Source organism: Lampetra planeri, chromosome 60 (assembly GCF_965212315.1).
Source record: "Lampetra planeri chromosome 60, kcLamPlan1.2.h2, whole genome shotgun sequence".
In the NCBI taxonomy this organism is placed as follows: Eukaryota; Metazoa; Chordata; class Hyperoartia; order Petromyzontiformes; family Petromyzontidae; genus Lampetra; species Lampetra planeri.
Genome location: NC_136166.1, coordinates 2,037,603 through 2,063,253, shown reverse-complemented (window position 1 = coordinate 2,063,253; position 25,651 = coordinate 2,037,603). Strand labels below are relative to the sequence as shown.

Below are 25,651 nucleotides of genomic sequence, written 5' to 3'. Positions count from 1 at the left end.
CAGGAAAGGCCCACTGAGCTGCTATATAAGCTCTTTTTCAGGAGCGACATGACAAGCACAAATGATAGCCCAACAAAGTGGCTTATCATCATGTGGATATTTATAGCAACAGTCAAATACTCTGAAACGCGTGATGTTGCTTCTAAATGTGGAGGGAAACACTGGAAAAAATCCACGTGACCCCGGAGAGAGAGAGACACGCAGACTCTAAATATCCAGCAGGCCTCAAGGGTCGGGATCAAACACACGATCTCCTGTACATCAGGCGAGGCGGTTAACATCTTGTCACTGTGGTGCCTCAGTCATCGGCGACTGAGCTTAGACCGTCAACCAGTTTAGCCACAGGCCTGGATTCCAACGCAGGATTCTCAACGGTACCTACTCGGTGCCCTGACCTCTGAGCCCGCCCCGCCACATCATTTTTAATTCAACGATGCCAAGTGCTGCTGCATCAACCATACGCCGAGACGAGTTATTGCATGACCAAGGAAGGTACACCAATGAAGTGGCTACCAGCCTACCTGTGGGAGTAGCCATAATAGGCCAGGCTGCTATATCACATCTCGGTAACAAGAGACAACAATTGCCCAGAACAACTGCCCAAGGGGCATAAACCATCATCACGCAAACTCCGGTCGCCCTCGCAGCAGTGGCGGCTTTTGGTTCAGCCATCGAACAAAGACGGTGATTGCTACATCATGCGCTTTCAGATGCGCTTTTGCGGCCGTCTGGAACGCTCTTCCTTCCGATATTAATAAGAAACGACTGGGAGCACTATTAAATCTAAGTAAAAACGAATCTCTTTCAGAACTGCTCTTTGTGTTTATCTTGTTGTCCTTGCCCCACACCTCCGATTACTGCACCTCAGATGAGCACAGTTGGTTACGTACAGTGCGAAAGAAGTTCAACAGAGATCAGAATCAGAATATGTATTTACACTGGATAAATCGGATTATCAATGAAGCTCTTTTTCACAGATGTCCAATAGGGGTGGGTCAGAACGTTCCAACAACAAATAATACAAAACATCTGATCGGAGTGCAAAGTATAGGAAAGGAAAACAAATCACTTTAAAAATTTCCAAATAAAATTAAACTTTTTTTTTGGTGTCTTCCAGGTAAGGCTCACTGAGCTATTAGCTGCTTTTTCAGATGCGACCTGGCCACAAATTATAGCTCAACAAGGTGGCTTATCATCACGCGGAGATTTATAGCAGCCAAATCATCTAGACGCATGTTTGGAAATAATCAAGACGCATGTTTGTAAATACACTTAAATGCCCATGCTGCCCTGGCCACCGATCCCAGCGGTTCTCAACATTTTTGTGGCCACTCTGCCCCACCTTGTTGAATTTAGTTTCAACCGAGTATCCCCCTTGCCTGACCCAACATGGTTCTGAGAAATAAATGTATGAATAATGAACATCAATATTTTAATCAATTGTCCATTTTGTGAGATATCCTAACCAGCTAGTGACTGCAAGCTGATAAAACTAAAATTTAATGGGCGCTCTGCGCGTGTGACGCTGGTTACTCTTGGAAACCGACATTTTTTACGATCAATGAGTTTACAAAGGCCTTTTATATCTTTATAGGTTACCATTTGTATTTAAACCTTACTGTAGTTATTTTACATCGACGGATTCATACGGCACGATTATAACACCGATGACTCTCAGGAATTATACAATTTCACACATTTATAAATCACCTCACGTACCCCCTCTCGGGACATTATCACGCGTTACCCCCCCCCCTCCTCCCAGGAGTTTCCGCATATTGAGAACCCACTGCGGTCTAGCCCAAGGCATCATCTGTTCCAAAGCATGCCCAGCCCTGGCGTGCGGACTTGACCCCCCCCCCCGCTCCTGGCCCCTTACCTTCTTGACCTCGTACTTGATGGCGAGCTTGAGGCGGATGAGGGCTGCTCGCTGGCGGTCGCAGGCTGGCGGGTTGAGCTCCGCGTCGCCGTTGAGGATCGCCTCCACCTCCTCCGTGTCGCGGCACAGGTCGAGCAGCCCCACCACGAAGTCTTTGCATTGCACCGACAGCTTCTTGTAGTCGTTCTGGGACGAGCGCAGCGGCGGAGGAGGGGGGGTGGTAGGAAGAGAGGAGGAGGAAAGGAGGAGGAAGGGAGGAGGAGGAAGGAGGGAGGAGGAGGGGGGGGAAGGAAGGGAGGAGGGGGGAGTAGAAAGAGAGGAAGAGAGGAGGAGGAGGAAGGGAGAAGGAGGGAGGAGGAGGGATGGAGGAGGAGGAAAGGAGGAGGATGGAGGAGGAGGGAGCAGGAGGGAGGAGGGGTAGGAGGGGGGAGGGGGGAGCAGGGGGGAGGAGGGGGGAGGAGGGGGGAGGGAGGAGGTGGAAAGGAGTAGGAAGGGAGGAGGGGGGAGGGAGGAGGGAGGAAGGAGGAGGGAGGGAGGAGGGGGGAGGGAGGAGGGAGGAAGGAGGAGGGAGGGAGGAGGAGGGAGAGAGGAGGAGGAGGGACGGACGGACGGAGGAGTAGGAAAGGAGGAGGAGGGAGGAGGGACAGAGGGAGGGAGGAGGAGGGAGAGAGGAGGAAGGAGGGGGGAGGGAGGAGGAGGGAGAGAGGAGGAGGAGGGGAGGAGGAAGGAGGAGGGAGGAGGGACAGAGGGAGGGAGGAGGAGGGAGAGAGGAGGGAGGAGGGGGGAGGGAGGAGGGGGGAGGAGGAAAAGAGGAGGCGGAGGAAGAGGGCAGGAGGAACGGTCATCCTCTCAACAGCGATAGCGGCGGATTTTGGCTAGCGATCGAACAGAGACGGTCGGGTCGCTTTCAGATGCGCTTCTGCGGCCGTCTGGAACGCTCTTCCCTTACGATATTATGGCGCCACTGGAGCTGTGCATCATCCAGATTGACAAACTATTTTCTTTAGAACTATCTTTTGTGTTTTTAGTTTGTTGTCCTTCCCCCCCGCACCTCCCATTTTCATGGTTGGCTACGTACGGTGCGAAAAAAGTTCAACATACACACATACAAGAGGCCGGTTCGAAGAGAGTGGGATGGATGGGAACGAATGGGGGTGACGGATGGCACGTGATGAAGGCGACGGTTCTGGCACAGAGCTGACAGAAAAGTGCGAAACAGCAAACCTGGGAGTCGCTGCTGTGCAAGCGGGTTTTAGATTGGGAACTTGCTTCATTTGCTTCCAAGATGCCGTTTGTCGCGTGGTGAAAACACAGAACGTGTAGCCCGGCTCGGGAATCGAAATCGGGTCATCAGCGGCGCGCTAACCACTGTGCCACCCCTCCCCCCACACACGAAAGAACAAAGACAAAGACCCCCCGTTTAGCCTTCAACAGACTGTTGCGGCAAGTGCCATTTGTGAGCACCTATGAAGGCTGCCACGGCACACGAGGGGGGGTGGTCAGCACCACACCCGGCGGCCTTTGTCTCCCTAGTGGCGATGTTTACACATCGCACAGGTACTCATTTGAGTTCACCTAGGGGGGGCCCATGACCGGTACAGATGATCGTCACCGGTGTTGGCCGTGAGCGGGAATCTAACTCAGGTGACCGGGTTCGTATACCAACAGCCGCCACTCGCCACAAAGTGACGGTGACATGGACCACGGCACCTGTTGCAGGCCAGGTGAATTTTGAGGCCACGTGAAGTGTCGAAGGCTCGCTGACAAGAAGTCTCGGGACAGACCCAGGTGCCGTGGGTTGGCTGACTGAGATGACCGGTAGATGCACCAGCTATGCCAACTTGCTACGTTTTATCTGCCTGGTGCTCCGATCGTTGTTGTGAGCGTTGCTCCTTTGCACTCGGTTGTTGCTGGAGGGTGACTGCCTCTAACTCGCCAGTAGCTTCCTTCACGAGCCTCCTCCATTTATGCCGTTCGTGACACCGCTGGTACCAGTCGTCGGCAAGTCAACTCAGCTCTACATCCTCCTGTACCGCATCAGCCCATCTCTTCTCCAGCTTGTGCCACGCCCATTTACCCCCCTCTATCCAACCAAACAAAATTTGTTTAGGTATGCAGTGGCTAGGCATGTGGGCTACATGACCCAGCAAATGTAGCTTTGCCTGCCAGAGGAGCTCACCGATGGGACTTTGCCCAGATCTTTCAAGGATTTGTGAGTTCCTCACATAATTTAGCCTGGTTAAACCCATGATGGATCATAGTCAGGGCAGCCTAAATATTGCTAACTGGCGCAGATGTTCCATTAGAGGGGTCCACGTTTCGCAATCATAGAAAAGGGAGGGCATGACCGTGGCTGAGAAGACCCGAAGCTTCATGTGTAGCGACAGACCACGCAGCTTCCACACAGCGTTACACAGCCAAAGAAATTATAATGCTGCCCGACTGATTCGGAGTGAGACCTCTGTGAGACCTCTGCTGTCGAATCGGAGCCGGTCATCAGCACACTGCCCAGGTATGGAAAACTCTCCCCTCTCTCCAGAATTGCCCCATCACCAATTGCGAGTTGTGGGGGTGGAATGTTCTATGGCAGAAAATACCCAGGCGGGTGCTTAGCTTTGGTGGGGCTGATGTAAGGCCCCACCTCTTAGTGGCATGCTCCAGGTTCAGCAGGTTCAGCAGCAGTGCCTCCAAGATAATGACACACACGGACACAAAGACACAGACACACACGCGCGCACCTTGAACTCCTTCTCGATGTTGGCCAGCATGGCGAGCTCATTGCTGAGTTCGAGGGCAGTGAGCACGGGGTCCTCGCTGGACAGCGACAGGTACGCGGGGCTGGCGAGGCCGCGGTATGCGTTGATGCGCGAGCGCGAGTGGCAAAAGGCGTCGTGCCGCTGCTTCTCGGTACACTCGCCGCACTTGCAGAAGTAGTCGTGCGGCCGCTCGATGCGCGCCCCCCTGCGCAGCAGGATGTGCACGATCTCGTACTCCTGGCAGTGCGCTGGAAGCACGCGGTGGGGGTCGGGGGGGGGGAAAGGGAAGGGGGGGGCGACACGCGCAGTGGACGACGCAGTCAAGGCGAGTGCCGTTTTGTTGTGACACGAGAGGATGCTTCGAACGGCGAGATGTCAACTACCTCGCCTGGTATGCAGGAGGTCGTGGGTTCCGATCCCGACCCTTAAGATGCCTGCTGTATATTTTGAGTTTGCGTATTCTCTCTCCCTGTGGATGTTTCTCTGGGTCCTCTGGTTTTTTCCCTCCACATTTAGAATCAACGTGCGTCTAAGAGTATTTGGCTGCTATAAATGCCCACGTGATGATGTGCTACTTGGTTGAGCTACAATCAGCAGACAATTTCACTTGAGTCTTGCCTTTATGGCGGCGAGATGTTAACTCCCTCGCCTGGTATGCAGGCATTGGTTCGATCCCAACCCTGACGCCTGCATATTTGGATTTTGCATGTTCTCCCTGTGGTCACGTGGATTTTTCTCCAGGTCCTCCAGTTCCCCCCAGATTTAGAATCAACGTCATGCATTTAAGAGTTATTGTCCACCATACATTCCAAGTGGTAATGATAATCCACTTCGTTGAGCTCTCATTTGTGGCCCAGGGTCGCTTCTGTAAAAAGAAATACATAGCTCAGTGGCCATTACCTGCCACAAAAAAAAAGTTTGGATTATAGTTTAGTTAAGAGAGAGAGGCAGGCATGGACCTACAATATATCTCATTAGCAAAGGGTGACCCCCGCTGGGAGGTCATCACCACCACGGAATTGCAATTGGAGCAAAACAAAAATAGGCGGCGTGAACGAGCAGAATAGCGATGATCGTGATGATCACGATGATGTGTGTATTGATGTTGACCTTCTTTTGCACTGTACAGGCGAACTTGGGCGGTCGCCTTGGGCACCAAGTCAAGTGAGGCGCCAAATTCGAGGATACAATTTTAATGATTTCAATTTCTGTGCGCGCACAGAGGGAATATGAATTATAATTCATTTCTCAACATTCCTGAGAATGTATTAGTTGGACAGACGGACGGGCAAACTGAATAGTTATGCCTCTGTTTAAAAAAGTATACGCTTAAAAAAACATTAAACGAAAAATAGGGGCAAAGTGTTTCCCATTGCAAAGTACCTTCGTCTTAGAGAAATTGATTTCTCTAAGACGAAGGTACATTTCTCTAAGACGAAGGTACTTTGCAAGCCCACTGGCTATCAACAAAGATTATTTAATGAAGCCATCCCTATATACAGACACAATTTACACCGAGAGGATGGGTACAAACTCAGCAATCACTAGAAGGACGTCATCAATCAGTTTAAGTCATAACTGGCTGTGATGTTTCCATCTTGTCACCTTCCAATGTTGGTTTTATTTTACCAAAGATGTGACAAGCAATTCCAGTTCCTGCGGTGTCGCCCATGCATCGGGAGTAGCACAAGTTGTTAAATTCTCCACGTCTCATGCGGCTCCCCCTCTCTTAATTCCGAATCCACATTAACATAACCATCTACGCTTTCACAGGCCCCAGGCCACTTGTGCCCCGCCCACTTTGTTCTGATACCAGGACGCCTGGGCTACGCCCATTTTAAACCTGTAAAAACAGCTTGCCTTTCGTGGTGTTCCCCCCTTTTTTCCACTGATCACAGTCGCTTGTGTTGCCATCGAAACGTCGCAATTTATTTTATTTTATTATTTTTTAACCTATCTACGTGACTTTACCGAAAGACCCCAAAAATATGAATTCCTGCAGTCACGAAAGCTTTAAGTCAAGATTTAAAGTGTTTCCCAGTTTACCAAAAACCTCAGGCTTAGATCTTCCCTTGGGGTCTGGGGATGGTGGTGCTGACTTCATGGTTCGCCTATGGTGCTGCCAGTTGCTGGCAGCTGGTCTAGGGACGCCCCTGTACAAAGCCAACTGTGCGAATCGGAGGTGCGGGGAAAGAACAACAAACTAAACACGTACAAGCAGTGCTAAAGAAGCTAAAGTGTTGTTTAGGGCCAGGGATCGCCTTTTCAGTTGCTCACTCAGCGACTGCAAAGGCAACATTTCCCGGTGTCGAAATCAGTGGTGACCCCCCCACCATTATGATCATTGTGATCATCATCATCATCATTGTGAACATCATCATCATTGTGATCATCATTGTGATTATCATAATCATCGTGACCATCGTGATCGTCATTATCATCATGATCATCGTGACCATCATTATCATCGCGATCATCACGATCATCATTATCATCATGATTATCATGATCATGATGATCATCGCGATCATCGTGATCATCATGATCATCATGGTTATCATGATCATCGTGATCATCATGATCATCGTGACCATCATTATCATCATGATTATCATGATCATGATGATCATCGCGATCATCGTGATCATCATGATCATCATGGTTATCATGATCATCGTGATCATCATGATCATCGTGACCATCATTATCATCATGATTATCATGATCATGATGATCATCGCGATCATCGTGATCATCACGATCATCGTGATGATCGTTTACCATTGTGATCATCATCATCATCATCTTGAACATCATCATACCCCGCCCCCCCGCCCCCGAGGTATCCACAGCCGACCTGCAAGGATGATGGGGGTGATGTCGGGAGAGAAGCGTGTGCCATCTTCGTCGTAGGCATAGAAGTCGTCGTCCTGCGTCTCCTGCTCGCGGGGGCTCAGGATGAGGCGCTTCTCACCGGCGAAGGCCGGGTGGGCGAGGATGGTCTCCACAATCCGCACGTAGCCTGAAACGCACACCGCGCGGCGTCATTGTTGTCGTCATGGTGATCATCATGATCATCATCATGGTGATCATCGTGGTCATTGTTCTTCCACTCGTTCACCCAGGAAAGCCTCGCCTGCCAGGAGGGTCCTGGCAGGTTTTTTTCAGAGCAGGGGGTGATGCTGTTGCTGTTTGCAATCCCAATTGAGTGATTTGCAGGAAATCTCTCCGCATTGGGCTGTTTTTGGCCAAGAGCAGTTACGCTGTGTTTTTTTTATTTGCTATGGGAGAACTAGGAGCAAACCCACGTGGAAAAAAGGAGGAGATAATGCAGAACATCACACAGGATGGAGTGCGAATCAGAAATCAAACCCAGGTCCTTCTTACTGTGAGGCGGCACGAGCATCAGTCGAATAATCCAATAAGCATGTTGAAATGAATCAGTCGCAACACACGATGACTCCAGGTCGCGACCCTTTGTGATTTTCCGCTTGCTGGAACGGGACGTTACCAACAGCCGAAGAGCTATTCCCACTCCCCAATAAAAGCACACAAATACCACTCAAGCAGTTCCATTGCTGGTACGTTATGTCCCTTCCCGAGCCGGCTTACCACGCGTCAACACACTCATCATATTTATCACGGTACCTTTTTTTTTGCCGGTATCGAAGAATGAAAAGTAAGAATAGGGTTTACCCTTTCTAGCAATAACACAGGAGGCGTTAAGATGTTCAAACACCAAATAGATGCCTTTTGCAAGTAATCGAGTCTGCATTATTAGCCACACGTACATGCAAACAAACATGCTCTGATAATGTGCGCACTGTCTTTGAAATTGATAAGAAGGCCGCTTCCTCTGGTGTAGGTCAATCAGTTTCTAAGACAATACGTACATTAGAAGAGCGTGTTTGTTTGCATGCTCACCACAAGTACGTGTGTGCAAAAGGCATCTATTTGGCGTTTGAACATGTTAACACACCTCCTGTTTTCTTGCCAGGAATGGGTAAACACCTATTCATGCTTTTCACACTAATCATGTGTGATGCCCTGTCACGAGCTCGTCTCCTCGCAAAGTAGAACGCAGTGCGCGTAAACCATTTACAAAACCAGAGCCGCTTAATTCGATCTTCCGCGGGGAATGGAACGATTCGTCTGCTGCCCACCGCCGGTTTGGTGATTCGCTGCGAGGTTCGATGGGGGTACGGGGTGTTGGGCGACTTTGAGGCGAGGAACGAGATCGTGGCCTTCTACCCTGCTCGAAGAACTGTTTCAGTTATTCGGTGCTCGATGTGATGACGTCAACAATAGAAAACAGCTCATTGGGTACTTGCGAGGCGCCTCGAGTGAAATTAACCCCCCCCCCAAAATGTAGACAACAACACTGTCTTCTAACACGGCAGTAATGCAATGACACTGGCATGACCACATTGAGATGACCACGATGATATAACTACGATTATAGGACCACGATGAGATGACTACGATGATATGATCACGATGACACGACCACAATGATATGACTAGAATGACAGGACCGCGATAACATGACCGTGATAACACGACCGTGATAACACGACCGCGACGACACGACCACAATGATATGACCGCGATGACACGACCGCGATGACACGACCACGACGACACGACTGCGGTCGACGGCACACCGCGACTCGGACAGGGGCCTCCGCGCACCCTTGCTGATGGCGAGCATGAGCGCGTCGCCGACCCGCGACAGCTTGTCGCGCTTGAGCAGCAGCTCGGCCACCTCGAGGTGCTCGTTGCCCACGGCGAGCTGCATGGCGTTCTGGCCCATGTAGTCCACGCAGTTGACGTTGAGCGAGCGGCCAGCGCCGCCGTCCTCCAGCATACGGCGCACCACGGGGATGTTGCCGTACTCGGCTGCGTCGAGGAAGCGCTCCTCCTCGGCCGTGAGGTTCGTGGCCCGCTCGCTGAACATGTACGCGGGGCCCCGCACCGCCTGACGCCGGCCCGCCTTCTCCCGCATCATCGTGGGCCGCCGCCGTATCGTCTGCCGGTTGACGGACGCTCTCCTGCGGGTTGGCGGGGAGAAAGAGGAGGAGAAGAAGCAAAAGTTTTATTTTGTTGGGGAGCCAAAGGTTCGAGGAGGTCGCCGGGTGGCTCCGAAGTCGGAGCGCCGAGGTCTTGGGCTGGGAGCTGCCCACGATCGACACCGGCTTCTCGAACAGAGCGAGCCGCTGGTCACAAGTTCGGCGACCTGATGGCTAATTGGCTGTGTTGGGTGGCGGCGGTTTTGACGACACATTTATATCTTGATTTGAAGCTTTCGTGACTGCAGGAATCCATACTCTTTGGTTCTTTTGGTAAAGTCACGTAGGTATAAAATAAAATAAATCACGACGTTTCGGGCGCAACACCTGATTACGGACGCTTGTGTTGTGCCGAAACGTCGTGATTTATTTTATTTTATACCGAAGTGGCTTTACCGAAAGAACCAAAGAGTATGGACACATTTATATGTACAACATTGTTCGTGAAAGCCTCCTACTATGTTTTATGACGTTAACTATCTTGATCCCCCCCCCACCCCCCTTTTGAAATTATAACAAATTGCATTAAGACAAAGATCTCCCATGTAGCCTTCACAGACTGTTGGGGCAAGTGCTGTTAGCGAGTAGCACCCCATGAAGGCTGCCATGGCACACGAGGTGGGTAGCCAGCACCACACCTGGCCGCCTTTGTCTCCCCAGTGGCGATGTTTACTACACACCGCACCAGGTACTCATTTGAGGCTGAGTCGACCTAGGGGAGGCCTAGGAACGGTTCAGATAATCGTCACCGGTATTGGTGGCCGTGAATGGGAATCAAACTCGGGCTGCCGGATTCGTAGCGCAGCGCACTAACCGCTCCCCACACATTATTGTACAAAGACACGGATCCCCCTTATAGCCTGTAACAGACTGTTGGAGTCAAGTGCTGCTAGCGAGCACTTATAGAGACCGGCACGGCACACGAGGGGGTGGGTGGCCAGCACCACGCCCGGTACCCTTTGTCTCCCCAGTGGCGATGTTTACACACCACACCAGGCACTCATTTGAGGCTGAGCTGACCTAGGGGAGGCCCAGGACCGGTTCAGATAATCGTCACTGACAGTGTTGGACGTGAGCGCAAATTGAACCCGGGTCACCGGGTTTGTAGCGCAGCGCGCTAACCGCTACACTACCACACATACAAGTAAACGCGCAAACACACACACACAGACCCACACGTATATATGTATGAAGCAATCACGAACACATCAGCGGGCAAGTCCCGGGGTCAATTGGCGAGCCATCCCAGAGCAAATCTTGAAAGCCCAGCCAAGCGATGCGGGCCTGGAACCAAGGCCGTAGCCATGGAGTCAACATTGGGGGGGTTCAAATCTTCCCGGGGGCTGGGGGTCCCCCCCCAGAAAAAAATCTAAATTTGAAAACTCATTTCCTGTCTAAAAATATTTAAAAAATTCACTAACACATGGGATGGACTTTTTTTTTTACAAAAATGTCAAATTTTGTATTTTTTTTCTTTTTTTACCTTTTTTTGTTTCATTGTATCTAATGGCAGGGATTAATAAAGTACAACCATAACCACAATCATATAAACAGAAATCTATGCATTGTTATATGAAGACATGTCCAGATATTGTGGCCAAGGTTTAGCAAATTGTTGTTTTTATTTACATATTTACAAATAAACTTGGGTGGGCAGCAGCGGCGTTTGCTCTGCTCTGCTCTCCTATCTTCTCCTCCCCAGCCCTCTCGCCTCCTCTCCTCTGGTCCTATATTCTCCTCTCTTCTCCAGTCATCTCTTCTCCTTTCCCCTGCTCTGCAGTAATTTCTGCTCCTTTCCTCTGCTCTCCTTTTATATCTTCTCATCTCCTCTCCAGGCAATGACAAGTGTTTTGACTTGCCATTCTTCAAGCAGAGGATCCTAAGGCCTATTTGCGCTTATCGTTGACACCGATAAAAGACTGGCATATTCCTTCAAGGTCCAGTCGAGTTTCTCCTGGTGCACGTGACACATGGCCACATTATTCAGCCTTGTTTGACTCATCGAAGATCTAAGCCATGTCTTAAGGCAGGGACGACCAGCAGAAGCCTTACAAAGCTTCTACCTGACTGAAGAGACCTCTCACCTCTGGCACAATTTCCCTGATAATGCTAGCAACATCTGAGCTCGTTTGATCTGTGTTATTAGCCCCAAACATGGCCAGCTACACCTACAGTAATCTTGAATTCAACTCAGGATACTCGTCTACCACCTTGTCCACGTCTCCACGTAGCAGCACATTTTCAAGCTGCTGCAGATTGTGGAATCCAGCTTGATCAAACCTCTCTATGAATTGAGTATTCACTGTGTCCAAGGCGTTGTACAATTGGGCTCTGTACAAAGACTGGGCATCCGGATGGATATGGGCTGCAGCCTGACCAGTGTAGCGCTTTGTAGGTTTGCATCTCAATAGGTTGTTGGTCCATTTTGTTGCCATAGCAGTTGCTTTTGGGAACAAGATATCAACGTGCTCCTCCGTTCGCTTGTCCTGCATGCTTGCTTTGACATGGTCCACAGCCTCCAACATGCCTGAAACAGTCTGTTTCCTAAGCTGCAGGGAGGTGTTCAGGCACTCCAAATCCCCCATAGGTCTTCAGCCATTACAAGGCCGAGCACAGTGTTCCCGTTTATAAATGTTCCATGAAGACCATTGGCCTTAGTTGAAGTGTCAGATGAGCTGTATGATGCCATTTATTCAAGGGCTGTGAGCACTGACTCATACTGGTGTAATGCGAGCGTAAACGGGGTTCGCTGCTGGGCTCTGGCCCAATCATACGGCCCGGGGTATTGGGGGGCGGAGCCCAGTATGGGGGCATATGGGAGGGCCCGCCGTTCACCTCGGGTCCAATCGGAGCTTCGGCACACCGTCGGCCAGCGGTGTGCGGAGTGGGGGAGCGGAAGGACTGACGAGGGAGCGCGTGCAGGGCGCGCGTGAGGAGACGCTGGTCCGCTGTCAGGACCAGCGGGGTGCCAGCAAGAAGCTAAATAAAAAAGCAACGGAGACCAGCAGTGTGTGACGAAGTCTTTCATTACACGGCGGATGGCAGCGGTGCGAACAGTCCACCTGGTGGGACAGAGGGGTTTCAACGAGGTGAAACCATGCTCTGATTTTGCGATTTCCTGGAAAATCACCTTGAACTTGCCAGATTGATTAAAGAAGCTCCCCAATTCATGCACCAGACCCATTGATTATCTTACTGGTGGAGAGGCTGCACAGGCAGCCTGCGTTACTAAGTTCACGCAGTGTGGACCACAGTGACAATACATAGCCAGCGGTTGTTCTTTCCTTAAAATGGCTTGCACCCCCTGCAATCGTCCAGTCATATTTGCGGCACCATCGAAGTTGGGACAGAGGAAGGCCTAGACGCATCATCACATCACATGCCATCTTGGCTATATTTTGCCCTGTCGTTGATGACACTTCATAGAGTCCCAGGAATTCTTCCTTTGGTTGTAGATCTGCATCTACAAAGCACAAACATATTGACTACTGTTCAACTCCTGATATATCCTGGGTGCCATCAAAGATAAATGCGAGCTGGACCACTGGTATTGATGTTTTTTTCCGACACAATTTCTTTGACGATTGTATTGCCCACCAGCTTCAAAATTTCGTTTTGCATTTGGGAACTGGTGAAATCAAAGTGACCTTTCAGCAATCTTCATAAGATTTCTCCTCGCTTGTTGCTGCTGTCTTTCAAGCTCATGTGAAAGTTGCACATTAACAGGTTTTGGCTCCTGAATCTGAGTCATCACATCTAATTTGTGACACTGGCTGTCTTCATGTGCACTAAATTTCTCCAGTGCCTTCTTCGAATTTTGAAAGCCAGTCTTGACAAAAGCAGAATCTGCTTTTGACGCAAGCTTAGACTTTTGTGTTGCACAATAGAAACAGAGGACCCCCTTTAAGTAGGGGCTGTAATGGAACCAAGTATAATCTTTAAACCATTTCTCCTGAAAGTAGAGTGTCCTATTTGATAGCATTTGACTAGGTATGACATTCTTGATTTGAAGCTTTCGTGACTGCAGAAATCCCGAGTGCACCGCCCATGGTCCTGGTGCTGTTGATACACTTGGGCTACGCCCATCCCCAAACCCTTATAAACAGTTTGTCTTTAGAGGCTGACTCCTTTGCCTGATGACGACCACATGAGTTGCGATCGAAACGTCGTGATTTGTTTGATTTTATTTCTAACTACGTGACTTTACGGAAAGAACCAAACAGTAGGTATGACATTAACATTTGGCTGATTTGGGCGAGGTCCAAGCTCCTCCCCACCCTCTCCTGCACTTTCATCGTCACTTGCCTGTCTGCTCTCTCTCTGTCTGTCTGTAATTGTCTCAAACTCACTCTCCCTGCTTGATTGTATTATCTGAAATACACATGAGAAGCCATACTTAGAGGAATATATCAGCTTAAATTAACATTAGGATTAGACTGTTGTGATGTCATTATTCAGTCTTAACCATCAATATTTGCTCCTTTTCTCACTCACCTCCATGTCACCTGCTCTCCCTGCCCTGTCGGCATCCTCATGCTGTCTCTCTCCCTCTCTCTCTTTACTCTGAAAGCACCAGAGTGAACATGAAATAAATATCATCAGTAAAGAAGTGGTGTTTCTTGCCTTGATGTTCAGGAATGGATTAATAACCATTTCTGATCTGAATGGCAATTATTATATCGAGAAACATTGACTCATCTCTTGTACTACTGTAAACTTATATCATCTGACTGGTATCCATTTTATCACCGCTCTCAACTTACTTTTCTTCTTTTCTGAAGCAGCCCAAAAAACTGACGAATGTCACTGCCATCCTTCCTCTTGCTCATGATGACACTCACTGTGAATGAAAGCTGACTGTAATAAAACTGCTTGCACTTTAATCAAAGAAACACTAATAATGATATTTATCATAAGCAAGTACAGCTATACACTATATTACAAGAATATGCAATAAATGAAAGATACTACTGTCTACAAATATTACACATGCAGCGCAACATAAATGATTGACACTTTATTCAGACTTCACGTGGGCTTTCTGACAAATATAACGTAATAAAGACATTGACGTTAGTTGAATACCCCCGTGAGCGCCATTGGTGGTGGTTGGGTGAATGTGTGGCTAATTAACTTTCCAAGTAACGTACTTCTCTATGATAGCTAACGTTAGTGATGGTTAATTGATTAGCAATCGCAAATCGGGCCGTTTTCACCAAAAACGTTTGTTTCCACTCGACAGTGATATAGGCACACTCATATTACATTCTTGTTTTTTACTTTTTAACACATTTGAAAGTAATGAAATGGAGAGACAGGACAGTGTTTGACATTGATTTACCTACCCACAGCAGTCGAGCAACGGCTTCTGCTGGGGTACAGCAAAACCACTTGGACAAACCACCCGGGTGCTGCTGCGGGGTCTACTTTCTGCCCAGCCTCCTTCCTCCCCCCCCCCTTCTCTCTCCCCCCTACTGCCGAGGCCAACTATATAACCTCGTGCCACGGCAGATCTCTCGCCTACTCCAGCAGTTGTTTCTTGCTGTGGTTGTCCCACCTGATAACGATTGCTTGTGTTGCGATCGAAACGTCGTGATCTATTCTTTTTCTACCTACGTGACTTTACCGAAAGAACCAAAGAGTATGGATTCATGCAGTCACGAAAGCTTCAAATCAAGATAGCATATGTAGTGGTGGTATTGACGTGCGCCGACTGTGACAGTGATGGATCACGGGGCGGCGCGGGGTGCGGGGTTGGGCACGCGTTGTGGGCGTGGTGTGGACGCGCGCGCCGGGAGTGACAGATGACGGGGCGGCGCGGCGTGGGTGGTGAGGCACGATGAGATTGGGAAAAGAGGATCGTAGCCAGCGCCCGGCGATTGGTCGAATAAGGGGGTGCTCGCAGCGACGTCCGCAGGTGGGGTATAAAGGGGGACGCGCGAGAGCACTCGGGGAGAGTTACCCAGTTGAAGACCTGAAGACGGAGCTGAAGACCTAGTGCCCCGAGACCCCTAGTCCCGCCGTCCTTGTGGGGACCGGGGCCCTGTGTGGCTCGGAGGCGAGGCTGTGGGACCCGGGGTCCGACGCCCCCGTGGGTCGCCAAGTAGCTAAGTGGGTGGTTGTCACCCGAGATACTAAGTGGGTGTTTGTCACCCGAGATACAAAGTAGGTGTTAGTCACCTGTGAACGAGTTTGATAAAATAAAGAGTGTGTTACCCGTGAAGTCGTCTCCCGCCGAGTTACTACATTACAACTGGCGTCAGAAGTAAACCTGTCTTCAAGGAGTATGGACACGAGGAAGACTACCCGTACCCACGAGCGAGGTCGGTACGACGACGGCGTACCGGGGACACCGACCTCGGGAGTAGAGGACGAGGAGTTGCCGCCGATGCAGCACTTCGCGGTGATGGCCGACGCTCCGCTTGCCTCCGACACCAGCCTCCAGGACGCGCACGCCCGGTTGGCGGAGTTGCTACTCGCCGCCGCCGCTGTCTTGGCCGACATCTCCGTTCCGGCGAGCGGAAAAACGGCTGCGGGGGTCGTGGAGGAAGCGACGGTGGAGGATTCCCGCCAAAAGGCGCTTCGCGCCAAAAGTCTGGAAGTTGCAGCCGTTTTTGGGGGGCCGCCACCGATTGGCGGGAAAGACGGACGCCACGTGGCCGGACACCTCCGCGCAGCGCAGCCCACGTCATCAGCGCGCGCCGGAGCCCTCCATTTTGCGCCTGACAACCGAGCCGACATTTTACACAACTACAGCGGAGCGCGGGAAAATCTCTCCGACGTCGACGACGATCGGGTCCTCCAGCAAAGATTGCCCGCGCTGTCGGTGTTCAAGGCGGATGGGGGCGACTGGGGAGCCTTCCAACGAAGGTTCCTCGCTCATCAGGAGATGTCGGGGTGGTCCGACACCACTGCCCTGCGTGCGTTGCCAGCGATGCTTGACGACGACGCGCTTGCAGCCTTCACATCTGCTGCAAGGTCGTCCCGCTCTACGCTCCAGGCCGCACTACACCTGATGGCGAAGGTGTTCGGGCCGCCCTCCACGTGTCGCCACCAGTTCTACGATCGGCGGAAGGTGGCTGGAGAAACGACGCTCGCCTACCGAACGGCACTACTCGCCTTGGCGGACGCAGCTTTTCCCCGCATGGATAAGGAGGGGAAGGACGCCATGGTGACGGAGCAGCTGCTGGTGTTGGCCCACGAGTTGGGGGTCCCCATCAACGTGGCGGACGAGATGGATATCTGCTCCCTGGCGATCGCCACGAGCATTCACGCGTACGAGGTCCTCAAACGCAAGCCGGGGGTCGTCTGCAAATGGGCGGGGAACGCGGCACTGGACGCCACGATCGCCGAACCTCAGCCAGCTGCGGTGCAGGAGCAGGCCTTCGCTGCATCGCGTCCGGGGGAGTGGAGAACGGGAGGTCGTTCGCCCACACGTTCGCCCCGCAAGCTGGAGCAACCGAAACCTACGACGTCCGTCGTCTGCTACAACTGCGGCCTTCGGGGTCACGTCGCAGCCGGGTGCCGGGCCCCGCGTCAGCGCGCCACAGGACCACGTCGGGACGACGACCAGGGCCACAAGTCATCCCAACAAAACCCGGCAAGTCGCGGCACCTCACACGTTCGGTCCACAAACACGGCACATTCGGGTCGCCGCTTCGCGGTGGGGGGTTCGCGGCTGGGTGCCGGGGGTTCAATTCGGCGAGGGGGGTCCGTACGCGGCCCGCAAGCAGTCGAGTGGTCCGAATTGGCCCACAGGATCGTGGCTGCGTCGGCCGGGTCGTCCGTGGTAACGGGGTTCATTGACGGGGTTGAGGTCCGGGTGCTTGTTGACACGGGTGCGTCGGCCACCATCATCTCGGACCTTATTTATAACATTCTTCCCGTCCAAAGTAGACCCCTTCTGCCAGTAGACGTGCCATTTTATGCGGCGAATGGGGGATCCCTGGGGATCATCGGCCAGATTCGGGCGACTATTTGCATTGGTGACATTAAATTGGCGGGCCCTATTTTTGTATCATCATCGCTGGCCGTTCCCTGTTTGCTAGGTACGGACATTTTTGTCCAAAATGCCCATCAAAATTCTTATAGATCAGGCCTGCATAGAGCTTCCGTCAGGTCGGAGGGTTGCGTTCTTGTCGAGCCCTACCAAAGTGCGCACGGTTTGTGCGACGGTGCAGGCGCTGGCGACTCACACTGTACGGGTGCCCCCGGGATCGCAAATGTTAGTACCCCTTCGGTTCAGGAAGCCACTCGAGGTGGGTGCGGAGGCACAGGGGGTGCTGTTGGGGCCGTCAAACAGAGCCAGTAAGGGCCTCGACTTAGCGGTTGCTCAAACCATGGTGAGAGGGGACAGTGAGCCGTTCGTAATGGTCCTGAATACGGGGTCGCGGCCGGCCGTAATTGCGCAGGGAACGGTGCTGGCTCACGCCGCGCCGCTACCCGTTGAGGAACGGCTCGTGGCTCAAGCAGATTTCACTGTTAAGTCGCATCCTCAAAGTGATGAGGGGACTGAGTGGTTGGACTCGCTGTGTGCCGGTTCTGCTAACTTGTCCAGAGTGCAATTGGGAGCATTGAGGGGTTTGCTAATCGAGTTTGCTGACGTGTTCAGCAAACATAAGTACGATATCGGCTGCACTGACCTGTTGCGCCACCACATAGCTACAGGGGACGCGGCCCCTATTCGTCAGAATCCCTTCCGGCTCAGCCCAGCCGAGAAGGAACATGTGCAATCGGCGGTTAATGATATGTTGGCGGCCGATATCATTTCGCCCTCTTCTAGTCCGTGGGGTGCTCCTATTGTCCTAGTGAAGAAACAGGACGGGTCCTTGCGGTTTTGTGTCGATTTCCGCCGCTTAAACAAAATCTCGATGGCGGATGCGTATCCGCTCCCCAGGATGGATGAGTCGCTGGATGCCTTGGCGGGAGCGCAGTTTTTTTCCACACTCGATCTGCTTTCTGGATTTTGGCAATTGCCACTCGATAACGAGTCAAAACCTAAAACTGCTTTCCGGACACCTGGGGGCCTATTTGAATTCAACCGTTTGCCCATGGGCTTACATTCCGCTCCCGCCACGTTCCAGAGACTCATGGAATTGGTTTTGTCAGGCCTCCAATGGGATACCTGTTTGATTTATCTCGACGATATCATCGTCTTTAGTCGGACTTTCGAGGAGCACCTCCAGCGACTGAGAGCGGTGTTCCTCAGGATGCGTTCCGCTAAGCTTAAATTTAAACCGGCTAAATGTTTTCTGCTTCGGGAATCGGTCAGGTATTTGGGCCATATCGTGAGTCGTTCAGGGATCTCGACGGACCCTGCTAAGACGCATTGCGTCAGCTCATGGCCAACGCCAACCTCGGTCACGGAGGTTCGTAGTTTCATTGGTTTCGCCTCCTATTACCGTCGTTTTGTCAAGCAATTTGCCACCATAGCCAGGCCCCTGCACGCTTTGACGGCTAAGGGTGTGAGGTTTCACTGGGGGGCGGAAGAGGAGGCTGCGTTCTGCTCCCTCCGTGACGCCTTGGTGCAGGCTCCCCCCTTGTGTTACCCCGATTTCACACAACCGTTTTTGCTTGACACGGACGCCAGCAATACGGGTATCGGGGGGGTGCTCTCACAGGTGGTCGGGGGGGTTGAACGGGTGGTCGCCTACGGTAGTAGGGTTCTTTCCCCCGCCGAACAACGCTATTGCGTAACTCGTCGTGAATTGTTAGCCATTGTGTTTTTTACACAGCAATTCAGGCCGTATCTTTACGGCCGTCATTTTACGGTCCGGACGGACCATGCGGCTCTACAATACGCTATGCGCGTGGCACAGCCATCGGGCCAATTGTCCCGATGGTTGGAGGTCCTTCAAGACTACCAATTCACGACGATTTACCGCAAGGGGTTGCGACACTCAAATGCGGACGCCTTGTCGCGGTTGCCGCCGGGCACGGACTGCACATGTTTGTTGGGATCGGCGCGGTGCAAACCCCCGGTCGCCGGCACCCCGGGAGTTGCGCTCGCCGCCACTGACACCCCGGGAGAGGACGCCCCCACGGGGAGGGATTCGCTGTTGTCGTTGCCCCTCATTGAGTGGGGCCGCCTCCAGATGTCCGACAGCTCCCTACTTACGCTACGTCGGAAAGTCGGCGCTCCCGAAGAAGGGGAGGCGCGGGTCGGTTCCTGGGTGTGCAGACAGGGCCTTTTGATGAAGTGGGACAACATGTCCCGGCGTCACGTGCTCGTTGTGCCTGTTGCTATGCGGGGTAGGGTTGTTCTGGCAGCTCATGAACGGCTCATGCATCTGGGTTTTCACAAAACGCTCGCCCTAATCCAGCGAGACTATTATTGGCCGGGGATGGGTAACGACGTGGCGAATATTCTTAAGGGATGCGTAGGGTGCGCCAAAAGGAAACCGCCACCATTGGCAGCTAATCCACCGCTGCAATCCATTCAGGTTTCGCGTATAAACGAATTGGTAGCGTTGGACATCTTGGGGCCCTTTCCGGCTACACCAAGGGGAAATAGGTTCCTGCTGGTTGGCGTGGAATACTTCACCCGATGGCCTATGGCATGGCCGCTCGCCAACCAGTCGGCTGCGGCGGTGGCGGACGCCTTTGTCCAGGGTTATGTGTTGGACAAGGGCGCCCCCGAACGCTTGCTGACGGATCAAGGAAAGAATTTTTCGAGCGTTTTGTTGCGCGAGGTGTGCGACCTGTTGGGTACAAAGAAAGTGCGTACTTCCCCCTACCACCCGCAGACTGACGGGATGGTTGAGCGTCTGAACAGGACGATTACGTCTATGTTGTGCCAACAGGTTTGCGACGATCAGGTTGATTGGGACTTACAGGTGCCGGGGGTACTCGCGGCCTATCGAATGGCCCCTCATGCGGCGACGGGGTTTTCCCCATTTTTTCTTATGTATGGGCGGGAGGCCGATCCGGCCATGGACGTCCAACTGGGGATTTCCCAGCCACGTGCAAAATCTAAATTGGCAGACCACATCAAATTTAATATCGCCAAATTGACTGAAGCGCGGGAGGCGGCAAGGTTGAATTCGCGGTCGCGGCAAATTGCGAACGAGAAATTGCATGAGCGGAGGGTGCATACGCATGATTGGAAACCAGGCGATAAGGCCTGGCTGCATTGTCCACATGCACCGTTGGCTACGTCCCCCAAGTTGTTGAGACCTTGGAGGGGACCGGTGGAAATTGTGCGGGTTGCACGACCCCAGAGTATACAGATTAAATGGGGGAAACGCCGTTGGTACGTGCACCCCTCCCGACTGAAGCCCTATGCGGCACCGTGTGACCCCGTTCTGTGCCGTGACGACCGGGCGTGTGATGTGACCGTCGACTCGGGGAGGGAGGTGTCGCAGGCTGATCCTCACGAGTCTCCACCTGACCCACCCCCAGGTGCCTCGGGCTTGACGGCTGCTGACCGTCGAGAGCCTGAACCCCGGGGCACGCACGGGTCCTCGTTGCCTGGCCGATGTCTTCCTGAACCGCCGGCACCACCGGACGTTCAACCGCGTCTGGTGCCGTACGACGGACCGGCAAGGCGGACTCGGGCTAGGTCTCAACAATTTTCATGAAGACGTTTTTTCTCTACACCGAGCTCGCCCGGTGTTCCCCTCTGCCGGGGTACTGTCCCGTTGTAGGGACGCTCGGAAGAAGAAGGGGACACTGCACGAGTCGAAAGAAAAAAAAAAAATTTCCATTTATTTTCCTTTTTGCATATACATTGCTATTGTCACTCGCCGGTTTGTATATATTGTTCTGTTGTCGCGGTGGCATTGGTTGAGGGTTGCGGATGGTAGTGTTCGCGTCGTGTTGTGTTGTTAAGTTAGTTGTTGTTCTTGTTGTTGTGTTGTGTTACGGGGCACACAGGGCGGTTGGTATATTTTTATAGCAGCCGGGTCGGCTGCGAGCTATGTGGTAGGGGGTGATGTAGTGGTGGTATTGACGTGCGCCGACTGTGACAGTGATGGATCACGGGGCGGCGCGGGGTGCGGGGTTGGGCACGCGTTGTGGGCGTGGTGTGGACGCGCGCGCCGGGAGTGACAGATGACGGGGCGGCGCGGCGTGGGTGGTGAGGCACGATGAGATGTGGGAAAAGAGGATCGTAGCCAGCGCCCGGCGATTGGTCGAATAACGGGGTGCTCGCAGCGACGTCCGCAGGTGGGGTATAAAGGGGGACGCGCGAGAGCACTCGGGGAGAGTTACCCAGTTGAAGACCTGAAGACGGAGCTGAAGACCTAGTGCCCCGAGACCCCTAGTCCCGCCGTCCTTGTGGGGACCGGGGCCCTGTGTGGCTCGGAGGCGAGGCTGTGGGACCCGGGGTCCGACGCCCCCGTGGGTCGGGCTGGGGACCCACAGTCGAGACGGATACCCCGGGCAGGGAGTGTCCCGAGTAGCTCAGTGGCGTTAGTCGCCGAGTAGCTAAGTGGATGTTGGTCATCCGAGTAGCTCAGTGGCGTTAGTCGCCGAGTAGCTAAGTGGGTGTTTGTCACCCGAAGTACTAAGTGGATGTTGGTCATCCGAGTAGCTCAGTGGGCGTTAGTCGCCAAGTAGCTAAGTGGGTGGTTGTCACCCGAGATACTAAGTGGGTGTTTGTCACCCGAGATACAAAGTAGGTGTTAGTCACCTGTGAACGAGTTTGATAAAATAAAGAGTGTGTTACCCGTGAAGTCGTCTCCCGCCGAGTTACTACATTACACATACACCAATACACGAGACGCGGGTCAAGTGTTACGGGGCACTGACGTCACGCGGCGCGAGATACAAGAGATGTGGATTCGGAAGGGGGGCAGAGATAGAGGGTTTAAATGGGGCTGTGAAACGCGTGTTCGAGGTTGCTTTGAGGAACGAGTGTGGCTGTACTTGGAAGAATAAAGAAGGTGCTTACCAGTCTCCGGACTCCTCTTCACATACAACCATAGCAAGGGGGACGGTGGGGCATGTTGAGAGCGAGTACTACCGTTGGTGCCGGCGCGTCGCGAGTTACAATTTTTTTAATGTTTCAAATGTATTTAACGAATTGCAGAGCCGTGCCTATTGCGGTTGCGGAGGTTTACCGCGGTGTGGGAGGCCGTTGCGAGGGAAAACGTGCGCGCGGGGCAAATTATAATAAAAGTTACACGCCGCACCTCCATTAACTCTGCTCGTGGGACGAATCTCCCAAGAGTGTGCCCCCAACTCGTCATTACGTCCGGAGGGCTAAGCAGGGTTTGAGCCCGGACAGTGCTTGGATGGGCGACCACCTTACACAACAGGTTGTATGTACGTTGAACTTCTTTCGCACCGTACATAGCCAAGCGACCTAATCCGAGATGTTTTTAAATGTGAAGGGGAAAAACTCAGAGGACCCCGGGAAATTAAACACGACCACGGGGAGAGAGACACACAAACTCCAAATATACAACGCGTGTCAGGGTCGGGATCAAACCCACGACATCCTGTATACCACGCGAGGAAGTTAACATCTCACCACCGTGGTACCCCAAAAGGAAGTGACTTGCTGGATTGATTCAGCGAGTGAGAGAGAGAGAGAGCAGAGGCGTAGCTAGGGGGGGCAGGGGGGTACATATGTCCCCGGGCGCCAAGGTAAAGGGGCGCCAAAATGAGGCTTACAACGTTACATTATAACTTATTGCGGCGGGCGCGGCAGCCTGAAACTACTGCACAAATCTACACCTCAACCTAAAAGTTTATATATCCCGCCACACACAGCCTACATGTCATGTAATTACATTTTGGTACGCGGAAAATTTGAATGTGGATGAGGATAAAAATGTTGGAAACTTTCTCGCGCTGATCAAACTCGTTGCGCAGTATGACCCATTGTTAGCAAAACACGTACAGCACGCAGGAGAAAATCCGGGATCAGTTTCTTGTTTGTCACCGGAAATCCAGAATGAATTTATCCACATATTTGCGTCGACTGTAAAGAACCAATTGTTGAGTGATATCAGGAAAAACAAGTACTACGGTATCTTACTTGACTCAACTCCTGATCTAGGACATCGGGAACAGGTTTCTCAGGTCATAAGATTTGTGGATGTGGATTTTCAAACTAAAAAGTAACTATCAAAGAATAACATACCTCTAGCCGACTGGCGGGCACAATGTTATGACAATGCTGCTGTGATGACTGGGCATATATCCGGCCTTCAACAACGAATATGTGACAAAAATCACAGAGCATTGTTTGTCAACTGTAACAACCACAGCTTAAACTTAGCAGGAGTACACTCAGCTAAACAGGATCCACTTGTCGTCATATTTTTTGGAACAGTTGAAAGTATATATTTATTTTTCTCTCGTTCAACAATTCGTTGGGAAGAGATAAAAAAAGCTGTGCCCATCACAGTAAAGCGGAAGTTTGAAACACACTGGAGTGCACGATCAGAAGCTGTTAAAGCTATCTATGAAGGACTGGATGAACTAGTAGGGCTGCTAGACAAATTATCGGAGGACGTAACTATGACGCCTGAAACCAGAAGTGATGCAGAACAGTTACAGGCATGCGTATTAAATTTTAACTTCATAGTTTTATTACATTTCTGGAATGTCATTCTTGTAAAAATTGATCGTGTTCAGAAGCACTTACAGGATCCTACTATGAATTTCAAGTAAGCAGCAACTGATCTTGAATCTTTGGAGCATGAATTTGTCAAGCTTCGTGATGATTTGAGCCAAGTTGCTGTAGAAAACGCCAAAACAAGATGCACAGCCTGGGGGATCGATGAGGACAGAAGCATTAGGCGACGTCGGAAGATGCCAGAACTGGCAAGAGATGCAGGACTTTCAGCAGAAGAAGAAATTGTGCGCGTTATGAAGAGCGTATTTTATCGACTTCAACAGGAGATGTCAACACGGTTTTTACGACTAAAAGACCTGAACACAAAATTTGGATTTCTGCTGGACGTCAAAACTCTTCTATCCGACACAGATGTCGATGCAATTCGTCGAAATTGCACAGATTTTGGAAATTTCTATGACACCGACATCAATGGCCACGAACTTTTCACAGAAATTGGAGATTGCAAAATGCTGTTCAGTAACCGGAATGAAGTTCTACCAGAAACTCCTTTGGATCTTCTTGGTTTTATTGTGTTTTATGGAGACGACATATTTCCGAATTTGCGAATTTCACTGCAAATTGTATTAACAATAGCAGTTTCAATTGCAAGCTGTGAGCGGTCGTTCAGCAAATTGAAACTTATTTTGTCGTATTTGCGTGCTTCAATGGGACAAGATCGTCTCAGCGATCTTGCTCTTCTTAGCGTTGAAAGAGAAACATTGGAAAAAACAGATTTTGATTACGTGATTAACCAGTTTGCGACAGTGAAATCAAGAAAAATTAATCTTTTGTAGACTATGTCAACCAGTCTACGACAGTGACTGAGTGAGCCTTGTAATATAATTTCTATAAATTTGCTTCTTTAAATACAATGTTCCATTAACATTTTAATTGTTATTCCTTATTCGATGTAATAAGAAAATGTGATTAAACGGGGGGGGGGGGGGGGGGGGCGCCAATTTTATAGTTCGTCCCCGGGTGCAAAATATCCTAGCTACGCCTTTGAGAGAGAGAGACACGCAAACTCCAAATCTATATACGGTTGCTGCTGATTCATCGAAAAAAATCCACGCGACCACGGGAAGAGAGACACGCAAACTCCAAATCTATATACGGTAGCTGTTGAATCATGGCTATCACTCTGTCTCGCCTTGACACCCTTGTCTGCCAACCGCTTGACCGATCGACGGTGTTCAACGGGTCCTGTGGGAGGTGGGGGTTTGGTTTAACTTTGTTTTTATTTCTTTGCCATCATCGATATTTTATTTTCGGTCACATTTAGTGGCGCTTGCCTTTCGATCCAGAGCACGGGAGGATCTCAGAGCCCTAGGTGAGCAGCTATGATTTGCGTACAAGGTGTCATCAACATCAGCAGCAT

At 51.4% G+C, this 25,651-nt stretch overlaps 1 protein-coding gene across 2 annotated transcripts in view; it reads right to left on the bottom strand.

The window, feature by feature from the left end:
• LOC144736253 (short transient receptor potential channel 3-like) overlaps positions 1 to 25,651 on the bottom strand; it is a 100,142-nt gene that overhangs the window by 35,982 nt on the left and 38,509 nt on the right. Inside the window, exons 2-5 of one of the 2 annotated variants that reach the window (XM_078618875.1) lie at positions 9,328 to 9,686; positions 7,493 to 7,657; positions 4,618 to 4,883; positions 1,880 to 2,065 (exon numbers count right to left, since the gene is read on the bottom strand). In XM_078618875.1, the coding sequence (XP_078475001.1) occupies positions 1,880 to 2,065; positions 4,618 to 4,883; positions 7,493 to 7,657; positions 9,328 to 9,686 (976 nt within the window). Of the gene's footprint in view, positions 1 to 1,879; positions 2,066 to 4,617; positions 4,884 to 7,492; positions 7,658 to 9,327; positions 9,687 to 25,651 lie in introns of those variants that run through there. The other variant, XM_078618876.1, reaches the window with a different exon arrangement.